Source organism: Lissotriton helveticus, chromosome 7 (genome assembly GCF_964261635.1).
Source record: "Lissotriton helveticus chromosome 7, aLisHel1.1, whole genome shotgun sequence".
Lineage (NCBI taxonomy): Eukaryota > Metazoa > Chordata > Amphibia > Caudata > Salamandridae > Lissotriton > Lissotriton helveticus.
The window spans coordinates 595,507,427-595,531,315 of record NC_136068.1 but is presented as its reverse complement, the minus strand read 5'-3'; the positions used below and the strand labels follow the sequence as shown (position 1 = coordinate 595,531,315).

At 45.6% G+C, this 23,889-nt stretch overlaps 1 protein-coding gene across 4 annotated transcripts in view; it reads left to right on the top strand.

Annotated features, from left to right (window-relative positions):
- The window catches only part of DDX41 (DEAD-box helicase 41), a 227,967-nt gene that overhangs the window by 43,364 nt on the left and 160,714 nt on the right, over window positions 1-23,889 (top strand). For all 4 annotated transcript variants that reach the window (XM_078652765.1, XM_078652768.1, XM_078652767.1 and 1 more), the window contains 3 exons: window positions 4,845-4,934; window positions 5,792-5,951; window positions 17,580-17,654. In XM_078652765.1, the coding sequence (XP_078508891.1) occupies window positions 4,872-4,934; window positions 5,792-5,951; window positions 17,580-17,654 (298 nt within the window). In that variant the 5' untranslated portion in view covers window positions 4,845-4,871. The remainder of the gene's footprint in view (window positions 1-4,844; window positions 4,935-5,791; window positions 5,952-17,579; window positions 17,655-23,889) is intronic.

Sequence of the window (23,889 nt, the reverse complement as noted above, 5' to 3'; positions counted from 1 at the left end):
CGCGTCTTACAAGCGCAGCTGTGGGCAGTCAATTTTCTCGCAAACACCAATCCCATTAGGAAAAACAATACCAATAAAAACCCCAAACGAAGGTCCGTAACTGCAAGCAAACAGTTACCTCACCTTTCGTTGTGTCAACAACTGACGGGCTCCTTGAATCATTCCTTTAAAACTCTGCTTGCTGTCTGAAGGAAGTAACAAGGCGCATTATTCAGAGAGAACAAAACTGTTGGAAATTCGTGTGTGGAAAAAAGTTGACGCAGGCGGTATGGGAAAATACAAACAATACAGCAGCCTGTCAGACTATGCTGAAGTTCAACACCACTGCAGGACTCTGCCCAGAAAGCAAACAGTTCTAAAAGGCGCTGCCTGCCAGCTAGCTATTCATTACCTCAGCTCCGAAAACAAAAGCTGCTGCAAAGAAACACATTATAAACTCGAGAGAACAATTCCATTCACACCGGCCACGGACCATTCCAGAAAAAAAATGAAACTGAGATTAAAAGAACAGCCCATGACAGAACGTCAGACTCTTGTTCTTGAACTAATGAAGCCCTTTCCCGGCCTGGCATGGAGCAGCTGCGCGCTGAGCGCTGCTGAATGGTGAACGCGCCCGGCCATCTGGATTCACTTACGGAGGCACCCTGACAGCTCCTAATTATAATTAATGTACTTCTTTGCGCGCACACGAACGAAAAATGCCCAACATGGCGGACGAAAACTACATTTACCCTATCACTTCAAGGCTATTAAAACGACACCACAACGAAGACGAATCACTGGCCAGATGACATAACACACTAAGGAATGTGTGGAATTTGTCTCGCCAAAGCCCTAGGAGATACTTTTTTTTTTCTTTAACATTAGGATCTCGAAACTCCTCCCACTTACGTGGGCGGAGGCCGAGCCCTAAAAATGTGTCCTTTACAATACCAATAGCTCAAACTTTCCTAATGCGAGACCTATTGCATTGCTGTGCTTCTCTCCCCTGCTGCACTCTCCTGCTCTCTAGAGATGTGGCCTAACGACCAGAGCTGCCATCTAAGTGACGTAAATACAAAACATGTTGCATTCCAAATGCTATAGGTGTCACATTCGCGAAAGTTATAACTATTGGCATTGTAAATGACAAAGCCATCAATTTAGCAATTTTAAAAACCAACAAATAAATAAAATATGTCATTTACAAGACCAATAACTACAACTTTTCTAATGCGAGACCTATTGCATTTCCAATGCTTGTTTAGGACTAGGCACTGATCTGCGACCAGTGGCCTCAGAATCTACCTTCATAGGGAGCTGCACTATGTCTGAAAGGAAAAGCCAGCGTGATCTGAAATCTACCTGGAGGACATCTCCATGGACTGAGACTACCTATGAGCTATTAAGACAATGAAGAATGACAGCAGTTCAAATTCTGGGCCATGGAGTTGCAACCTTGCTTGTTTTGATCAGTAGGTAGGGCCTGCACCGTCTGACTCATTGTGTACCTGTAGGTTGCCTGTATTGCCAATCCTTTAGTGCCAACAGAACTATGAGGTGTTGCTCATTCACACCCCCATTGTGGGCTCTGGTTCTGTTTGCTGGAGAAGGTTGGTAGATTCCGGAATAATTTCCACATCTATTGATTTGTATTCTAGTTGTACTTCTGCAGCCTATTTCTGATGAGGCGTCAAAACACATTTATGGATGGGTAGCATGCTAATCCATTGGAGTGCTTGGGTGGAATAATGTGCCTGTCATGTGGCCTGTATTGGTAGTGCTTCAACGCTACTCATGATGAGCAGAGTTATCTAATCCTGATTTTATTGCTGCACATTGGGGTGTACGGAAATAAAAAGGAATTAGAAAAAGAATGCTTAAACATTAGCAGCTAGTGTATGAATGGACAGAAATGTAAAGTGCAGTGTTCCTTACGTAGGAACGTGCATCCATGGCCGAGACTGCTCATACCATGTTGCATTGAATGTGTAGCTATGCATAGGCCCGAATGTAGGTTCATGTATGATAAAGACACTTACCATATGTGAAGTGGTGAGTCTCATTAAATTTAGCACTTTGATTATGCAACCCGAGAACTGTCCTGAGGGGAACTATGCTACCCATGGGAGGTGTTGTCTTTCTTCCGTTATAGTATATGCTCTGTCAAGCCCAGCTTGGAGAGAACGAGAAACCATGGACCGGAATGGGCATTATCTAACCTGTTATGGCCTATTCCCTGATGACTCCACCCAGGAGCAGCAGATGGTAGCTTTTAGTTATGGGGATTTTGCAACCATCATATGTGCATATGATCCATTAAAAGAAATTACAGCCATTAGGTCTCTTTGACTATGACCTACCTGGACACCAGTGACCCGAACTATTGACACCAAGAACCTTAGCTTCAGGGTTGCATCAGTGAATTCATTGGGAAGGGATCCTTTCTGTCGCTTGGTAGGTTTTTGGACATAGAGCATTTTTGTGGAATGCATTTTTATTTTTCATGGGTGTTAGAAAGCAGCTGTTCCTTCATCCCACTGAGTTGACCCAGATATCGGCCAGATTCTCCACACCCATATTTCTTGCACAAGGTTTAAGCCCTTGTGAGAGAAAGCCTTTGCAATTGACCAAATACTCAGAGTGTGAAGATGCCCAAGTTGACCTAAACAAAGCCCCATAGGGTAGTCAATGTTCTACAAAGCCTAGGAGGGGCATATCCAGCCCGATGTTTCTAACTCCGTCGGGTTTTCTGTGTAGATCTTTAAATTAAGTTTATATTTGATTATCTGTTAAAAAAGTGTTTTCTCTTGTCAAATACAACCTATTGACTGAACACTGAAGTGTTAATATGGTTTCTAAGCATATTGCCTCCGAGTAAACCTTTAGTCTCCTCCTAGCTATCTAGATAGTCGTATACCCAAAAGGAGTCAATCTGGTCTCATCTCCCTTTGGGGTGCTGTAGTATTGTGATGGTGCGACACTAACTGCAGTACAGGAGTGTGTTTTTAATAAAATGATTGGTGATGGTAGCCTCCTACTGTTGTGATTGGGTGGATTGTGATGCTGTAGTGCTGGATGTTCTGTGTATGTATTGTGCTGTTTGGGTTGGTAGTACAGTGTCATGAAGTGGTAATAAGCGTTGGGTTGTCTAGTGGTAGGAGACATGAGCTGTCTGGACAGGAGCATAGTAGGGGTGACTGTAGTAAAGTGGGGTGAATGGGTAGTGCTGAGGGTGATACAGTGCTGACCTACCCTTTAACTAAACCCCCTTGACTTCATCTTAGCATAAGAAAAGAGACCACTGTTTAGAAAGTACAGCATGCCTTATTTGCAGTGATACTCCTTACCAACTACATGCACTTTTCTTGTATGGCTAGATGTAAAACTTCGATTCACTAACACAGTATGATTGGAATATTTTGCCCTAGTGATACCAAAAATTACAATACCAAGACCACTGTATCAGTGTTTTTGTGCAGAATGCGGTCCATTAGAAATGTTATGTTATAAGGGTACTTGTAGAGCACACAGCTACTCAGCAAGAGTATCCCGGGACTGAGAGAACCTCGTGACTAGTCTGTTGCTGTCACACAAAGAGGGGAAGCCTAGAGTTGCTGATGAAACAGCCAAGTTTTCAGCTGCTTCCTGAAACTCAGTAGATCATGTACCTGTGTGAGTGGCAACGGCAGAAGGTTCCAGACACGCGCAGCCTGCACTTGAAAAGAGTGACCGCCAGTCCGAATAAGAAATTTAGGAACAACCACTTGCTGTCGAGAGGATGATCTCAGGGTTCTACCCGGGACATAGTGTAGCACTCTCTTTCTGATCTAGTGAGCTCCCGTCCCGTGTAAAACCTTGGCCGAATTCTATTACGGACAGGCAGCTAATGCAAGGCCTTCAGGTGAGGGAAAATCCTTGCTCTGGGTCCAAGCATGAGAACCGCCCTGGCAGCCGCATTCTGGACCACCTGAAGCCTGTATAATAAGTACTCTGGGAGGCCGAAGTATAAGACATTAACATAGTCCAGCCTGAAGACAATAAGGGCTAGAACCACAGTGGGTGAGAGATAACAGAGGGAGGAATTTCCTGAGCAGTCTCAGAAGACCGAAACAGGATCCTGCGACTGCCTGGATTTGAGCCTTCATGGATAGGGTGTCATCCATCTTAACCCCCAGATTCTTGACCATATTTACAGAGGTTTGTGGGGGTGCCATATCTGAAGGCCACCATTGTTTCCACTCATCCCGAGACGGAGAGCGGAAGAAGATTATCTCTGATTTCTCGGGGTTGCATTTTAATAAATATAATTTCATAATAAACATTTGCTTTTGTGGCTTGCAATGCAAGATAATTGCATTGATGAATATTTGTTTATGATTAACTGGCTAGAAATAAGAAAGAGATAATATCTTGGAATAACTTTAAATGAACTGAAGTATAAATCATTAGTCATTTGCCTTGACACTAGTGCAGGGAAACAAGTTGGCAGAGCTGCCGAAGAATGAGAATGTAGTTAAGTGCAATTCAGTTGGGTCACACTTTTTTATATTTTCTACTACTATAGAGTTGTCAGTATGACAACAAGGAGTCCTGCCTCCTAAATCTAAACCTTTGAGTGAGACCATTGAAAGCTCCAACCCCTTGAGGTGAACCGGTCACTTGTGATCTGAGCGAGTCCCAGTGGCTCTGTGTTCCCTTAGTTTACACTGAAAGCTGGGGCAGAAGTGGAGCTTTGACTCCTGTGGTTACACCCTGAAAGAACAGCATTGGACTGCTCCTCTTTAATTTTAACCTATAAGTGAGACAGCAGACTGGCCTGCCTTGTGACACAGTTTCCCAGAGGGTTATGTTTTTTCTTTCAGAGGCCGCGAGCGGAGGAAGAATCCAAGATGTCCGACAGCGATGATGATTATGTTCCCTATGTTCCACTGAAGCAACGGAAACAGCAGATGGTAAATGTTGGCTTTTCTGGTTCATTTCTGAATTTGGATGTTGAAAACCCAAACTGATGCTAAACATTCTCCTGCCTGCGTTAATGCCGCAAGATTGTACCCCTGATGGAGCCTAACCTTTTCCCTTACACTTTCTTTTCTGAGCCTGTGACTGGTTCAGCGCTGATATTGATAGTTTCTTACAGCAGAGTCTCCTTAGATATTCCAAGCAGACAGTTTGAAGTTGTAGCTATTTTTCATCTCTTGGATTTAAGAACTTTAATTGAGCAATGACGGAGTCACCAGAGATCCCCCGAGTTAGATATAGAGTGTATAGTTGTTTGCACGTTTGTGGGTGTGACTTTTAGTGGGAGCGTTTTTCACGATGGGTGCATGTATCTCATGGTAGGAGGGAAATGCTCCCAATTTTCAGGAAGTGTTCTTAGGTCTGTGTGAGACTGTGTTGGAATGCTGGCTGATTTATTTCTTTGAATAGGCTGGCTGTAGTGGATGCCTCTTGCTAGAAGACCTGGGTGCCATGTCCCTGAGTTTGGGGGACTCACTACATTGTCTCTCCTGGTTTGAGGAGAAGCTGATGTTAGTGACTCTAGATTGTAGGACTTGAGGCATTATTTGTGACAATTGGAAAGTAGTCTACTGTGTGTCTATGGATAGGAGAAATGGCTGATCTGGGTGTCTCTTGGGGGTAGGGAGCATTGGCTTTAAAGAGTAAGCGCTGCTTAATGGGTCTGAGTAGGTATGGCTGCTGTGAGGTAGGTTTATCCTTGTTTGCTCACTTCTTAGCCTCATACGTTTGCTCTAGATCTTTGCTTGTCTTAAAGTTCTTATATTTTATTTTTTATGCCACTCGTGTCCAGGTCCAAAAGCTACTCCGGATGCGAAAGAAAGGAGCGACCGAGGAGGATCAGAAAGACAGTGGCGGCGAGCAGAAAGGGGATGAAGATGATGTTGCTCTGGGACCTCGATCAAACGTCAGTCTCTTGGACCAGCATCAGCACTTGAAGGAAAAGGCAGAGGGTAGGAAATAAAATCACTGCTTTCCTTTTCTGTATAATTGACTTCTTTTCATTTTAGTGAAGAAAGGTTTTTATCTCATTTACTTATTTTTACAGTTTTCTATAGCGCAATCCAGATCCCAAGGGATAATAGAGCACTTTATGTAAGGACATCATTTCACATGGGGACGAGATATTTTTCAACTACGAGATATTTTTCAAGAAAACAGTTACATTATATTTGATATGATAATGCTTTAACAATAGAGAAATAGAGATGGTTAGTTTTATAGGGCGTCGCCTCCATTTCCTCAAAATATTAGTTGAGTAATTCACATCCGAGGCAAGATGGACCACTCGTAAGGTGGCCAGAGAGTCTTACAGGGTTTTGGTTACAAGTTCAAAGTTCAGGGTAATCCATTCTTGGACCATGCCCATTTGGGAAATATATATCCGCAAATCACCATGTGAAAGTTCCCTTGCAGAGACTGATATTTGTTTCTGCTGTTGTTCACTAATACTTCCTCAAACAACACTAACTTGTGTGTATTATTTTCCAATGCCAATGGCATTTTGTTCAGTATCTGTCTCTATGATAGGTACAGGTGCAGCAGAAAGCCAAGCTATAGGGTATAAGAAGAAAAGCAGTATTTATGGATGTCATCATTTAGTAGCATCAACACCCTTGCATTGGTGAACCACCACATTGACAAACCAGTACATCAACAGTTCTACATTGAGAAGCCAATGCATCTAATTGCACAATTTGTAATTGTATTTTAAATAATCGAAGCAGAGGGAGGTTGATTTTTTTTAAATGAAAACAATAGAGACAGTCTTTAAAAGTAATAATTTGTTGCCAAAGGTTTAAGTTAGTGCCAGCAACTACAGCACCCTGAGACCCTCACGGATGATTTGTTGCGCTATACAAATTCTTTAACTGCTTGAGTGTTTTTTTTATATTTGGACCTTTGCAGCAGAAGTTTTAACTTACTTTACCTTATGTTACCTTCCATGATTTAAAAGCATTCTTTCAATGTGTGGCAGCGAAGGACTGGTTTAGGACTATGGGAAAATGATGACTGATGTTCGCTACTTTTTCAACATAGTAATGTATTTTGATTAAAAATAATTGTGGCCAATGATTAATGTTACATTTAGTGGTTCTCACAACAGTAGAGTTAGGGTTAAGGTAAAGTAATGGTATATACAGAGGTACCAGAGTATTGCTGTAAAGTAGAGCAATGTGTTAGTGTCAATTTGACGACTTGTCTGTAATTGTATAACAATGCTTAGGGTGTATTCGGTGGCATATATTATGTTTTGGGAATGTCTTTGGTGAGCCTGTACTGGGTGCAAGCAAAATAGGTTAAAACATTTTTTACATTTCACAATGTGCGAAGGCACTGTGTTCAAATTAATGAAGCATCACTTCAGCTTACTATAGTCCGCATTGGGTAAGACCCTTTGGTAACATTTGGTGTTGTCTTTATATTGGTGAATCGAAGAAAGAACGTTGAGCATCTGAACTCCCCAGAACATATGTAAATTAAAGAGCATGGGTGATGGATGTGAACTTTGAGGAAGTCTGTAAGTCAAAGGTATGGCGCGGGGTGAGCAAATCCATCAACTGACTACATTTCCTTCAAGTTTTCTTTCCGCTGCCTCTGAGAGACAGGCACATGTTTATACAATGAGATCAGATGTGTTATCAGTGGTTTGTGTTGGAAATGTTTCATGGTTTGGCAAATTGTATAGGAGACCAACTTTTCTTCTAACAACTATTTTTATCTCTAATTGTAAGGTTATGTTTCATGGTGGGATGACGTCTCTTAAATAATATTGGGCCTATTTAAATGCCATTTTGATGCGAGGTTAGTGACTTGTGCAAGAAAGTGTACACTGGTGCGGTGTGCTTCTTAGTTTCTTGCACCAACTGCAGTTACTTGCGCCTAGATGTCTCTGTAGTTTATATTTCATGCGATGTGCATATTAGGATTCTTTACATCTCTGAGCTTACATACTAATGATCCAGCTACCTTCCTTGATGGATGTTTCATCCCATGAAATAAATAAATAACTATGTTCAGATCACCTGACCACTGTCGAGAATTCAAAAAGGTAATGTCCACTTCTAGTTCTCACTAAATGGCAGATTTCAAGTCTTCTGACATTACCTGGAAAAACTGACAAAAGAGTGCTTACCTCTTACGGACCATAGAGATTCCTCCCTGCCTGTGCATTATTCAGTTTTATGACAACAATGGAATGGCTCTTCTTTTGCTCGTGTTTAAGGGGAAAAAGTGCGTGGCATGGCAGACAAGCTTCTCTCTTCATAGCAGGAAATGTGTCTTCTCAACTGAGGTAAAATTCAATAATCTTATATTTCTAAAGGGAATGACTGTTAGAGTTATGTTGTAATCTGCATATGACAACTGCTATGTAATCTCCCTTTAGTTTAACAAATTATTGTAGATTTCCCATTACATTATGGGAGAAACATACTTCATTTATTTTCTAAAAAGTAACTATTGACAATCTAATAAATATGAGTGGTTGCTCCACGAGGACATTGATTACAAGGAAACTTAACCAAGACTCCAAACGGATGGAAAAATACTGATTAAGTTATCAATTCAATTCAATAGAGACTTTATTTCGGTTTTGATTCAAACCATAAAAGCGCATGTACAACACAAGTTAAAAAATACAATAAATATGAACAATAAAGTGCAGAGGGATACAGGGATCAGTTATTTACATAGACCATCACTGATCCAAACAGTTTCTTAGCTTGATACACAGTTTTAAAAATTCAGTTACTTGAAGAATACTGTCGCTATCCAAAAGTTGTAGATAAATAAGGGCTGGTCTGATCTGTTTAAAATTGAGTTTCTTTAAAAGAGCTAACAGATAACGTTTACGCGGGTACTCGTAAAAACCACATAAAAATATAAAATGTATTATATCCTGTGGAGACTTCCCGTCGCAGCCACAGGGTAATGCAGACTTTTTTAAAACTTCACTTTTTGGTCTGATCAGCAGATGATGAAAAAGGTTTAACCTAAACCTGGTCAACAAGAACTTCTTGTGTGAGGTCAATGAACCAGTCAGATATGGCTCCATTGATGAACATGTTTTTAAAATGACAGATTTTCTTACTGTTGATTTCTGGAGCTCCACGCCTTCCCTTTCAGAGCTCCTGTCCATAATGAAGGCTCGTTTTATTGCCTCCACATCCCCCTTTACAATCCCGCTTGGATGCTCAAACAGGTCCACGCGACCAAGCCTGTCGAAACTTGATTTCAGATAGTTTAACCATGGGGTTCCCATTGCCTTATCCTGGGACAGAAAATCTTTCAGGATCAGATGAGTCAGTGGGATATCCTCATTAAGCCATGTTTTTAGCCAGCACGTCAGTGGGCGTAAGGAAAAAATATCGCTTAAATATTGTGCCCCTAACTCTTCATGCACTGCAAAGTTAGATGTTCCAACTGGGACACACAGGCGTCGCTTCATAAAGGAGTTTTCAACAGTCTGCAGCTGCTCCCCCGCGACATACCCCCATAGTTCACTACCATAAACAGCAATAGCCACAGATTTTGCATTATATAGATTCATCATGGCAATGGTGGGTTTTTTCCCCAATTTTGACGCAAAGTTTAAAATGGAGGCATTCACCCTGGCCAATTCTCCTTTCTTCTTCACGAGATGTGGACCCCAATTAAGTTTATTGTCGAAATTGATCCCAAGATACGAGAACGATTTCGATACGGGGATTACTACATCATTTAGTTTGAACAGGAAATTTTTCCTTGGCTGTTGGCCAACTTGGATAATAAAAGATTTGGAGTTATTAACCAGTAAATCTCTGTCTAACATAAACAATTTAAAAGCATCAAGTAGAACTTGAAGTCCCCTCTCAGTTCTAGAGATTAAAACCGCATCATCTGTATATAAAAGTACAGGAATACCCCGCCTGCCAACTCTAGGACAGTCGGCTTGAACGTTCTGTAGGACACTGTCTAGCTCGTTAATATAAAAATTAAAAAGAAAGGGGGCTAAGATGCAGCCTTGACGCACACCCTTTCTAACATCAAAGTTGCTAGTTACACCCAGATCTTGAGAGTACCTGACATTGGCACCGGTGCTTAATTTGTAAAAAAAGAAGTGCAGGTGCCGAAAATTTTGCCAAGGAGGCCACAGCTCACTTTTTCCTCCGGTGAGCCCCACTTTCAACACTCTCACTGCCTCAGTCTTTATCTTCTAACCTTGATCTGTTGTCTGTCCCCTACGTCTTTGCTGTAAGAGTCTTTCTTCTAACCTCTCTAATTGATTTCTAACATATTTGTCACACCTGGTGTGTTACCTTATTCCCCGCATTTCTGATTTGCCCTCTATTCATTCTACCCCTGCCCTTTTTCCTCTTCACTTTTATCCATGCTCTGCTCTCTCTCCCCTCGATCTTGGCTCTTTACGATCACTCTTCTAGCAGTGATTAGCTGCGTCTCCATTTTATCATTTGTCTGCTTTGTTTCCTCTGTCCTGTCCTCTATATCCTTTCCTTCTATCATCTCTCTTCTTAATGCTCTTTTCTTCTCATCATGGCTGCTTTCGTTTTGTATCTGATTTGTTCTCCTTTTCTTCTACTTTGCTCCATCTTATCTCTCTCCTCTCCTGTTGTTTCTTTCTCCTCTTTACTTCTGCTCTCTCTCTCATCTATAACACTACTGTTGCCTGTGACCCCTGTCATCAGCCTGTACATGTCCCTGCTATTTTGAACTCTGCGTTTTCCTGTTGTCTTTCCTAAAGAAAAGGAAGATGACGTGTTTTACTTTCTTACTTACACCGAGTGCAAAAACGTAATGTACACCAAATAAAAATTATTTTTTTGCATTTATTAATCAGTCCAGGATAACTGGGTTATTTGCAGAACAGGTAGCTGCTCGAGCACAGCAGGTGATGTCACTACTAGTTGCTGCCTGTAATTAGTAGGTCCAGGGAAGGCGACGGCATTGGCATCCACTGCTTAGCTTGCTATGACCCTGCCTGCTACAGCACAGGCATTGTCCCCAGCCGTAATGCTGCCAATGCTGGTAAGTATGGCTGGGGTGCCTACTGGACTCACGCACGCTCAGCAATTACTATGCTGGGGTGCAGCGCACAGATTCTACAGGTGACGCCATGGCGCACAAAAGTTGTGTTGGGCCGCATCGAGCACGTTGAGGATAGCAGCAATGCAGGACTGCAGGATCTGCTACTCTGGCTACACAGCAAGTGGAAAGTCCACACTTACTTTCATTTATTCTTCCTCAAGACCCCTCACTCCCTAAGATCCAAATGCGCTCTCACAGCTTCCTTGCCTCCACTCCGTCTTGAGCCAGCCTCCAGCTACAATTATCCAATAGGAGGCTTAGGCCCAGGCAGTGGCATGGTGCAGCAGACTCTGGGAATAGAATGCAAGACATAGTTTGTCGATGACTTCTTGGATTTGTGAACGGTGAGATGACATCATCACTAACTTGGTGATACACAATCAAGCCTGCCTGGACAGGCGTATGCTGGCCTGTCTATGAACATTTACCAGCCAGAAACCATGCAATGTATGTTATTCTTTTTATTTTGAATTTGAACAACTAATATTGAGACCACCACCTGCAGGGTCAGAAATTGTAGCCCCGGCCCTGTGAAAGAAGTGCAGGTGCTGAGCACCTGAAAGCTCCTGCTCAAATTAAGCACTGATTGGCACTAGTATTGCTGTGTAGATCGGCAAGAAAATTAACAATCCCACCATCAACACCCTTCTCCCTCATGGATCGCCAGAGCCTTTCCCTGTTAACACAGTCGAAGGCTGATGACAGATCCATGAAGGCCAGGTGGATGGTACCCCCTCTTGCAACAGTGTATTTGTTTAAAATTAAGAAGAGATTAAGGCACTGTGTTATGGTCGAGCGTCCACTGCAGAAGCCGTACTGGGAGATGGACATGATGTTATTTGCCACCGCCCAGTCAATCAGTCTCCGCAGTAGCACTCTGCCTATTATTTTGACCATAGAATCTATTAACGAAATAGGTCTATAACAGAGTGGGCTGCCCCTGTCCCCCTTCTTAAAGACAGGAACAATTGTAGAGACCCCCCAAGATTGTGGACATCCAGCTGTAGCAGCCGCGTTAAAGACCGCCACCAGTATGGGTGCCCAAAAACTAGGGTCAGACTTATACAAGTCTGGGGGGATACTATCAGGGCCAGGCGCTTTCCCAGCTGTAAGTCCTACTATGCCCTCAGTGACCTCACTACTTTCAAACCTAATGGTACTGCCACTAATGCAAGAAGGGGGATTGAGAACTGCCGATAACGTACAGCCATATAGTTTTTTAAATTGCTTTTCCCACTCATCCTTAGTTATGCAGCATTCAAGACCATCTCCCAGATCCTGAGCCAAAAAAGGCTTCTTTACTACTGCCCAGAATCTGGTGCTGCTTTTCAAAGTGACTGGATCAAGGATTTCATTCCATGCCTCCTTTCTTAAAAATTCCTTCCGTGTGGCAATGGCCGATTTTATATTCTTTCCTACATGCTTGAACGGTCATTTTTATTCTGGGGTTGGCTATCAGAGCCAGCCTCAGATTGCGTGCTGCTCTGGAGCAGTCCTTGTTAAACCATCTAGGTCCCCTGGTCTCTTTATTCTTAGCATATGTGATACTTTATCCGACAACTCTTGGAAAGCGGACAGGACCCTGCTCGGTTCTGCCCCAGCTATAGTGCAGCTCAGGATTTCCTCCGTGCAAGTATCTTTTATGTTTTTATACAACAAGTCAGCAGCAATCATAGACCACGTAAGACGGCGTCTCCCATCCGTTGTACTGAGCCTGCCGGAAATACAATTCTGGGTTTTCTTAATTACCCAAGGACCCTTCAGCTGAACAGTGAGTGGATTGTGATAACTAAACTCACTATTGTCAATGGAGAAAGAGGCCACAAAGGACTGCATTGGCCGTGTGAGTAGCACATAGTCAATGAAGGTTCCCCTTCCATGCCCCTTGAAAGTAGGAATATCAAAGCACCTGGTAGCGTCCCTCATTTCCGTTGCAGTTATTAAATCGAAATCACTCAGTAGGTCATTCAACAAATCCCCTTCCCCTGTGTGTTCTAGGGGCAGGCCCTCGGATCGTTCACAGTACAAATCCGGAATGCATTTCAGCAAGGGATCGCCGCATGGATGAACATTAAAATCTCCCATAATTAACAGATTATTGAGGCATTCTTTCATAGAGGAGCGAATAAATACATTTAGTGCCAATATTTGGCTAACAGCTGAGCGTAAAGTTACACCATTATAAAAATTGACCAAACCGGCCAGACAGTTATCTCCAGTTAATACTAACCCAACAATACCTGGGTTATCGGTTAAAACTCTATGTGTATTACAAGGGAGAGCAACAGAGATGAAGGTAACTAATCCCCCCTTTGGTCTGCCTCTGCTTGATGTAACCGCAGGGACATAAAAGGATTTGTAACCTTCAAGGAAAAAGTCACAATCCACTGACCAAGTCTCCTGCAGACAGATAATCTGATATTGCTTGATAAACCTGATCCAATTACAATCTCCCATCTTTGTACCCAAGCCTGCAACATTCCAACAGATTACATTACTGCTATTCGCTCTCACCTGGGAGAGCCCAGCATAACCAGTTTTTACCAAGTTCTCATTTTCCTGACCCACGCACTCCTCGCGTCAATCACATGCCTCCAGGCCATAGAGCAGGTCGAATCTGTTCTGTGTATCTACATTAAAACCATTCCCATGTAGGATGGCAGTATTGTATCTGTTTTGTCTTGCTACACTAGGGCCATTCCAACAGTGATTATTTACATTATACAGATATGGTGTTTGCGGTGCCTGGGTCGGGGTATGGGTCAGTGGTCTATATTTCCTGGAAGCAGGGGAGGCTGTAGATAGATGAGCATAAAAATAGCCAAGTGGGCGGGCACATACACTATTCTCGTTGTTTACTAAAGAGGCCGCCCTCAATAAAACTGTTGCTACATGTTGTGGGTATTTAAAATTTACAACAATGCAGTCCCCACTGGTAGACTTTCTAGACGGGCCAATCCAATTCACCCTACGTGTTGATTAGATTTGATCCGAATAATTGCTTGGAAATCCGCAGTTTTTACTCAGCCACGCAACTGTTTTGTTTTTTAATGAGTCATGGGATTCCACATGAGGCTGGGCAGAGGAGTCATCAATAGGCGGAACATTTGTTAAAACCACCACATAAGGGGCGCAGTCCGGTGGCAGATTGATGTAGCGACTTTTCCTTACATATTGTAGATCTGATCTGCCTTCAGACTCAGCTATGGGTTGTCTATTCTGAGCAATAGATAATGATAATGATTGGACAGGTGGAGCAGGTACAGCAGCAGGAGCTTGCCGACACATCTGCTGTACATGCTCTCTCCTGGTGCTCTGACCCTTTTCTACTACCTTAGGTATAGCGACTGGGACAGCTGGGACGGTGGCCAAATAATCTGTTAATAATCCACCCAGTCTATCCACTTCTAGTGCCATAGCGTCCAGCTTGATGGTAAGCGGTCTCAAAAGATCTTCTAGTTTTACCGCTATTTTTGTCTCTATAGAGCTCACAAGTAAGGCGAATTGCTCAGGCTTAATGGTCATACCGCCCTCTTTATTACCATCCCCCAAGCAAGATCCAGCTGTAGAACTATTACACACTACTTGGGGGTTAGCCAATCTTTTTTTGCTATGCTTCCCCCCCATTTAGGTTGTATTTTTCTGCAGGATCTCACTGGTCTAGTTACTGTGGGCACCTGCTCTGATTCCTCCATAGAGGTATCTCGCAAAACATCAGGTGGCTCCAGATGTACATCAGCCACTGTAGTTCTAACTGCCCTGTCACTTATAACATCACTATTTTCTAATGCTGTGTCCACCAATAAGGGCATCATCTCATTATTGACATCATTGTTAACATGAGTACTCCCTTGACCTAGAGATGCCCGTCTCTCATTATTAATTTGATTGACCTTTTTAACTAAATAGTTATCCATTGTACCCAATCCAGATGCAGACTTATCAGATTTGGCTCTAGACATTATACAAGCTTAACCGTGTGCCTTGAATAATATAGGTTTTAGAAAAGGGGGCGGTGATGGACAGAGCATCTGAGTTAATCAGAACACTCTTACCCAGTCAACAGATCAGGGCTTGATCCATCACCGTTTTTTAGCTCACTGCACCATCCCAGTTCAGAACCTGGCTATATGCAAATTAGTCTGTCCCTGGCCCAGTGCATCATGGGAACAGGGCAGACCAAACTACCAAGCCAATTCTTTACTGGAAAGGAAACAAGCTTCCGGGGACCGGTGTCTGGCATTACAGCCGTCTTCGGCCCGGCTTGCTTGAATCCTGATGGTGCAGTGAGCAAGGGACTCATGTCTGAGCATACCCTGCCACACCTGTAGTGGCCAAAAACGTTTCAGAAAAGGGGGCGGTGATGGACAGAGCATCTGAGTTAATCAGAACACTCCTACCCAGTCAACAGATCAGGGCTTGATCCATCACCGTTTTTTAGCTCACTGCACCATCCCAGTTCAGAACCTGGCTATATGCAAATTAGTCTGTCCCTGGCCCAGTGCATCATGGGAACAGGGCAGACCAAACTACCAAGCCAATTATTTACTGGAGCAAGGGACTCATGTCTGAGCATACCCTGCCACACCTGTAGTGGCCAAAAACGTTTCAGAAAAGCGGGCCGAAGACGGCTGCAATGCCAGAAACCGGTCCCCGGAAGCTTGTTTCCTTTCCAGTAAAGAATTGGCTTGGTAGTTTGGTCTGCCCTGTTCCCATGATGCACTGGGCCAGGGACAGACTAATTTGCATGTAGCCAGGTTCTGAACTGGGATGGTGCAGTGAGCTAAAAAACTGTGATGGATCAAGCCCTGATCTGTTGACTGGGTAGGAGTGTTCTGATTAACTCAGATGCTCTGTCCATCACCACCCCCTTTTCTGAAACGTTTTGGCCACCACAAGTGTGGAAGGGTATGCTCAGATGTGAGTCCCTTGCTCACTGCACCATCCGGATTCAAGCAAGCCGGGCCGAAGACGGCTGTAATGCCAGAAACTGGTCCCCGGAAGCTTGTTTCCTTTCCAGTAAAGAATTGGCTTGGTAGTTTGGTCTGCCCTGTTCCCATGATGCACTGGGCCAGGGACAGACTAATTTGCATGTAGCCAGGTTCTGAACTGGGATGGTGCAGTGAGCCAAAAAACGGTGATGGATCAAGCCCTGATCTGTTGACTGGGTAGGAGTGTTCTGATTAACTCAGATGCTCTGTCTATCACCACCCCCTTTTCTGAATTGAATAATATAAGTAGCAATTGGGATACCAGACTTAATCTATCACTGTATTTTAAACAATTTGAACATAAAAAGAACACAATATCAAAGTCTTATATGAATATAACAATCCTTAGATGGATCTCACCAGGACCAGAGTCTATGACCCAGCCCGGCCTCCTCCGGTCTCTGAGGGCCACAGAGGGCCTGCCCTTTGCCCGGGCTTAGCTCAGGCGCTCCCGCGCGCGACTCGCGGGGCGAGAGACGTTCCTCTCTTTTCTGGCGCCTCCGGGCGCAAAGGTGGCATCAGGGACGCGACTTGGCCGCCGGGGCACCTGGGAGGTGTAGTTTTTGGCCGCCCGGTGGCTGCAGGCGGTGTTGCGGCGTAAGAGGGACAGCCATTCCCCTCACGGCGTTTCCCTGGCGCTGGTGGAGCAAGAAACAACAGCCGTTGCCCTCACGGCAGGTAAGCAAAGGATTTGGGCGTCCCGCAGAGCGCTCGGCGCTCCTCTCTTTTCTGGTTTAAGTTATCCATTTGCCTAAGTATGTTTGACTTAAAAAACCCCAATACTATAGAATGCAGGTAAGTCCAGTTTGCATTTTGGGATTTTTGATCATATAATTCGCTAACACACTCAGTTCGTTTATGGGCATTTCACCGGAAGTTGCGAAATTGTGGTAGTCTTATGTTATTCCTCCTGTTCTCTGCTCTGTCTTTGCATTCCACCTGCCTGCCTTCTGGACTCCTCCTTTCTTATGTACTGAGCTTAGGTTTCTCTAGTCTCTTAAGAGGTACAGTTCCTTGGCAGTGTGATTTTTTTCTTTTCTTATTTTACGTTTCTGGACATCTTACCTCAACATTGGGATTTGGATATGTTGGTAATTGGGGGTTAGGGGTTTGAGACAGGACTGTCCACCTTCACTGAGGGAATTCTTGCAATAATGTGCCCAATACTTGGTTCAGCCTGTATTTCTTCTAGGATTAATAACTCATGCAGGTCTTTCTCACCAAATTGAACATTTGATGGCAAATCTCCCATTCTTCCTGGTGAGGGTAGAATGTTTCTAGATTTCACATTAGTAAATTAGGTTCTCAAAGCCTTACTTGATGGAGCTTGCACTTGCCCTGATTATCATATTTATTTTTGATACATATGGTGTTCAGCATTGACAGGAGGTCCCCCTCCGTTTCCCTTTCAGGGATGTTGGGCTCTGTTATTGGACTTGAAACATGTGAACTTAGCTCTGTCTTCACCCTAAAGACATGATGTGTTTGTGATTCCCTCCCCAGCCCGCAAGGAGTCTGCTAAAGAGAAGCAGCTGAAGGAAGAAGAGAAGATCCTGGAGAGTGTGGCCGAAGGCAGAGGTTAGTATCGCTTTGTGATTTAAGCAAAAGTTTATATTCTTTTACACTTCAAACTAGATCATGTATAGTCTGATAGTATCCTTAAAATACCACAAATAGAGAGTGGCTTTTGTTTTGGAGCTGGCCTATGTCATAGTAGCCATCCTTAATGAGAGAACAAACAAATGTGGACCTTTAAATTTTTGCAATGAGTAGATTCAAAGGCCTTTAGAGCAGCGTGGGCTAAGACAGAACCCTTCATCGCCATTGTTACCTTGTTACTAAGCTGCTTAATTTGAGGTCTTAAAAGTTCAGCCCACTTCACTGCACCACCGTCCTTAGAAAGTTTTGACAAATAATGTAGATTAATGATACTCAGACTCCCTGGAGATGGCTGACCTGTGTAGGCCTTTGTTGCTCTCTCACTTGGTAAAATGGAATTTGGTGTGCATATTCGGTTCCTAAGGGTGTGTGCAAAACTTTAATTATCCAGTATTTGGGTGTCTTTCATAGATTCACATGCCTGAATCATTCCCCGTCGTCGAGACGGGAGCCTCCGGTATATAAAAAGTAATGTCCTAAAGACATACATAGAAAAGAATAGGCCCAAAGGTCTCACCTTAGTAGCCTATCCACGTCCTTTTGCAGGAAGGACCAAACAGAGCAGGCCCCAAGGGTCCCACCTTGGTGGCCTATCTGGGTCCTTTTGTAAAAAGGACCAAATAAAGTAAAACAGCCAATCAGCTACTACCTCCTTCTAGAACCTTCCTGCCAGGAGCCCAAGTCTCTCAGATTTTCTACCGCACGTTGTGCTAGGGAGTCTCCACCTGAGTTCTCCTCAGGAATTTCTCCTTTTCTTCAAAAAACTACTTTAATTATTCTCTACAGTTATGTCTGATAGTCAGAAGAAGGGTCTTTTCCAGGCTTGTTCCTCCTGCAGCAAGAAAAGACTTCACATTGAGGATAAACATGAGACATGTTTATATTGCCTCTACCCTCACCACCAGGCAAAGGACTGCAAAATATGTCGGACCTTCTCCAACAAGACCCTCAATGACCGAGAAGGTCGACTTCTGTTGTGGCTCAACAGGCTCAAGACCAAGACTGATGACTTGGTGTCCGAAGGTGAGAGTGTGTCTGGAGTGTCGCATTTTTCCTTGAAGAGGCCAAGGGTTTCTTCCCCTAGCCCCACAGACACCCCTCCTATGAAGACTTCTAAAAAGTCCTCAGAGGGCAAGCCATCAGTGTCTGGCAAGGACCTGCCTGTCCCCGGGAAGCAGCCACTGGTCCCGGCGACGACGACGACAGCGTCGATGGTGCATTCAGCACAGAAAACCGTCTCGAAGTCGACGACGACAGTGTCGACGACGACGGCCTCATCGGCTTCCTCCTCGACGACGAGGACGACGCCTTGATCGTCGGCGAGTAGACCTACGCCGTGGACCATCCCGGTCACTCCATCGACGACGAAGATATCGTCGTCGACGACGAGACCCTCGTCGAAGGCGACGACGACACCGTCGACGAGAACAATGCCGTCGACGAAGTCTACCTCGTCGACGAGGATCACCCCGTCGACGGTGGGAAAACAGTCGACGACGAGTACACCGTCGACGGTGGGGACTTTATCGTCGACGAAAATGACGTCGAAGAAGACATCGTCGTCGCAGCCACCGTCGACGACGACTAAATTACCGTCGACGAAAATACCTACCACGACACCGTCGCTTCCAGCGTCGACGTCGACAGGACCCTGGAAGGAGTCTGCACTCCTATCCCACGCCATGGATGCCTTTCCACCGCAAGTGAGCCATGTCACTGTGAAAATTACTAAACGGCCTATTACGCCGCAGCAGACCTCGCCCGGTAGGATACAACAACTTCCTCCGGCCTGTATACTACAAGGTCAGGAGTCGGACCAGGACTCCTTTACGCAGGCTACTAGTCCATCGGACCTAGTCCTGAAATGCCAAACCACAGACGAGGAACCGGAAGCGGAGGAAGACCTTCTACAACAACAGGTCCAACCTCCATCCCAGACACAGGTTACTCCTATGGTGTGTCTCCCCGCGCCATCGTCTCGGACCTACAATTCCTCATCCAGGATTATAAGGAAAGGTTCCCGGAGAAACATTCTGCGTCAGCACCTCCAGCTGCACAGGCGCCAGCTCCTTCATCTCGCCATAGACCAACTCCCCTGGTCATTGAGACGACACAGGTACCAATTCAGGACGCTCCCTCATCTGAAGATGAGGAGAGGGAACAGGAGGAAGGTGAAGTCGATGACGACCAGTCGGACCCGGATGCAGACCAAGATTATGTGGCACATTCCCCAGCATCTCCGGATCCACAGACCTCGGAGTCTCCACCCGCAGACATCGGTGGATTCCACAACATCATTGAGCGGGCTGCCAAGAGGTTCCATATGTCCATGGAAACTCAGGAAACTGAATGCTTCCTTTATGAATTCAAGGAGCCCACTAGGAAGACTTCAAGATCAATCCCCATAATTGAATACATCTGGAAGCAGGGCAAACAAATCATGCAAGCACCTGCTTCTATACAGGTGGTGGTGCCCAGGCTTGATAAGAAGTACAAGGCCACATCCACGGCACCGGCATGTCTAACAGGTCACCCCAAGCCAGATTCCGTGGTGACTCAAGCGGCGCAGAAGAACTCTCGAAATCCGGCCTCGCCTCTATCGACGCCACCTGATAAGGCGGGCAGGAAACAGGATGCCGTTGGCAAACGCTTTACTACCACTTCGGCCATGACGGTCAAAGTGGCTAATTCAATAGCCCTCCTGGGCCGTTACAATCGCCAACTCTGGGCGGACATTGCACCCTATCTTTCAAATCTGCCAGAGGATGTCAGAGAGGAGGCACATTCACTTCTCTTGGAAGGACAGACCTCTGCCTCAGAGCTCATAGATTGTGCCATTGATGCCGCCATGACTGGTTTCCGGCAACTGGCAGGGGCTGCAGTCCTGAGGCGACAGGGCTGGCTCAAGGCCACCACTTTCCGCCAGGAGGTACAAACCAGGATATTAGATATGCCTTACGATGGCCAGCATCTGTTTGGAGAACAGATTGACGCGGCCCTTACCACCATAAAAAAGGACACGGATACTGCCAAGGCTCTGGGTACTTTACAATTCCGGACCCAGTCCTTTCGTGGCAACCGGGGAAGAGGACAACCTGCATACAAAGGTTCCTATCAGAATCGGTCTTCGTACACATATTCACAGTCCAAGCCGCAGTTTCAACAGCGACAACCTCAACAAGGACGACAATCTTCTTACGGCAAGTCCAATTACCGAGGAAGAGGCCAAAAACGACCTGCTGGCAACAGACAATGACTTGTCTCCCTCGCTAGCCCCTCCACCACTACATTCTTTAAGACTTGGAGGGAAACTGAAATACTTCCATCGCAATTGGCAAACTATAACAACGGATCGGTGGGTACTCCAACTCATTCGATTTGGACATTCCCTAGAATTCACCTCTATCCCCCCAACAACGCCACCGTGCCAGCGATCACACAGGCACCTACGATTGCTTCTTCAGGAAATAGCTTCCATGCTGCAGAAGGGAGCGATAGAGAGAGTTCCACGGGCCCACAAGAATCAGGGTTTCTACTCTCACTTCTTCCTAATCCACCAAAAAGGAAAGAAATGGCGACCAATCCTGGATCTCAGGGCACTCAACGTGTTCCTAAAGAAACAATCGTTTCGTATGGTGACTCTGCAAGAAATCCTTGGTCTGCTGGAAAAAGGGGACTACATGACATCCTTAGACCTCCAGGACGCCTACTACCATATACCTATTCTCAAAGGGCACAGGAAGTTCCTCAGGTTTGCGGTGGCAGGACAGCACTACCAATTTCGGGTCCTTCCATTTGGCCTCAAATCGGCCCCGAGGATCTTTACCAAATGCCTATCACCGGTGGCAGCATTTCTTCGTCAACAAGGCCACCAGGTGTTTCCATACCTGGACGACTGGCTGGTGAAGGCACCGACGGCGGCCGCCGCAGCTTCATCCTCCAACGCCTGTCTGGATATTTTCCACCGCCTAGTACTGACCCTCAACACTGCCAAGTCGACTCTGGAACCCACCAAGGTCATCACGTTCCTTGGAGCGACTCTGGACACGGACCGTGTCAAGGCTTTCCCCTCTCAGGAGAGAAAAATCAAACTCATCTCCTTGGCCAAGGCAGTGGCTTCGCGGAAGACTCTTCCGGTCCGCACGTTCAAGTCCCTCCTTGGCATGATGTCTTCATGCATACTGCTCATTCCACACTGCCGCCTAAAAATGCGTCCACTTCAGGAGGCACTGACAAAGCAATGGACTCAAGCCACAGGTTCTTTCGAGGACCGCATACGAGTCACTCGACCCATTATCAATCATTTGCATTGGTGGACATCTCTCCACCATCTGTCAAAGGGTCTGCCGTTCCTGCTCCCAGCAGAGCCACACGTAATAACTACGGATGCGTCCCTGGAAGGCTGGGGAGCAGTCCTCCAGGAACTCCAGATCAACGGCAAATGGACTACACAGGAAACCAAGCTCCATATCAATCTGTTGGAGTTACGGGCGGTTTTCCTAGCTCTACAGGCGTTTCTTCCACGCATTCGTCACTCCCCAGTGCTCGTCAGGACGGACAACACCACGACGATGCACTACCTGAACAAACAGGGGGGGACGCGTTCCATCTCGTTATCTCGAGAATCGCAAAGAATCTGGAACTGGCTTCTGGCACATGGAATAGCGTTGAAGGCGGAGTACGTCCCGGGCAAGGACAACGTCTTGACGGACACACTGAGCAGGGAGAAGTCTCCTTCCCACGAATGGGAACTGGACAGGGAGGTGCTGGACCGTATCTTCCAGGAGTGGGGCACCCCGAACATAGACCTCTTTGCCACCAGAGAGAACGCCAAATGCCCAAGCTTCGCAAGCAGGCATCACCACTCAGGAACCCTCGGGAATGCATTTTCCATCGCATGGCGCAACGTCTTTGCGTACGCCTTTCCGCCATTCCCACTGATACCCAGGGTTCTCAGGAAGATGAAATCGGAACCCTGCACTCTGATCCTCATTGCTCCGTCCTGGCCGAGGCAGCACTGGTTCACGGAGCTTCATCGCCTCTCTGCCCGGCCCCTTCTTTGCCTGCAGCAATTTCCGGCCCTGATCACGATGTCTCAAGGGCAGGTTCTCCACCCGAACCTGAGCTCTCTGAAGTTATCAGCCTGGCTCCTGAATACCGCGAATTCAGCCATCTGAACATCCCGCAGGATTGCAGAGATGTCCTTGCGAAAGCTAGAGCGGTCAGCACTAACAAAACCTACTCACTAAAATGGAAGCGATTCTGTTCCTGGTGTGTGGATCAAGGCTTGCACCCCTTCCATGCCACTCCACAGCAGCTGCTACCATACCTGTTACACCTTGCGCAGTCAGGCCTTGCGCATACATCCATCAAAGTGCATATAGCGGCGATTTCAAGGTTCACGAGGACGGCTGCAGGCCCATCTTTGTGGGCGGACAGGCACATCAAACAATTCCTAAAAGGTCTATTCAGATCCTTTCCACGACCTCGGCCTATTCCTCCATCGTGGCACCTCAATGTGGTTCTTCGTCAACTAATGAAGCATCCCTTCGAACCCATCCATAAGGCTGAGATCAAGTTCCTCTCTTGGAAAACGGCCCTCCTCCTGGCACTACCCTCTGCCAGAAGGGTCAGTGAATTGCAGGCTCTATCCATCCAGGATCCTTTTCTTCAATTCAGAGAGGACAGAGTCATTCTGAGGACTAACCCTCGCTTCATTCCAAAAGTCCCCTCGGACTTCCATCTTAATGAACCAGTGGTGCTTAGATCGTTCTTTCCGAATCCTACCACGGCAGCTGAAAGAACTCTACATTCTCTAGATCTAAAGAGATGTCTTAAATTCTACATCGATAAGACACGACACTTTCGAAAGTCATCCCAGCTCTTTATTGCCTTTAGTAGACCAAGGCTGGGGATGCCCCTCACAAAGCAGAGCATCTCAAGATGGATCTCTTCTGCGATCACCTTTTGTCACGACAAGGCCGGACGGCCTTTAGACTCACCAGTCAAAGCTCATTCGACTAGAGCCATGTCCACGTCTGCGGCGCTGTTTGCTGGAGTGCCGATACTGGACATCTGCAGAGCGGCGACATGGAAGTCCCCGCACACCTTCACCAGGCACTACTGCCTGGATACTGAGCTGATGAAGGATGCA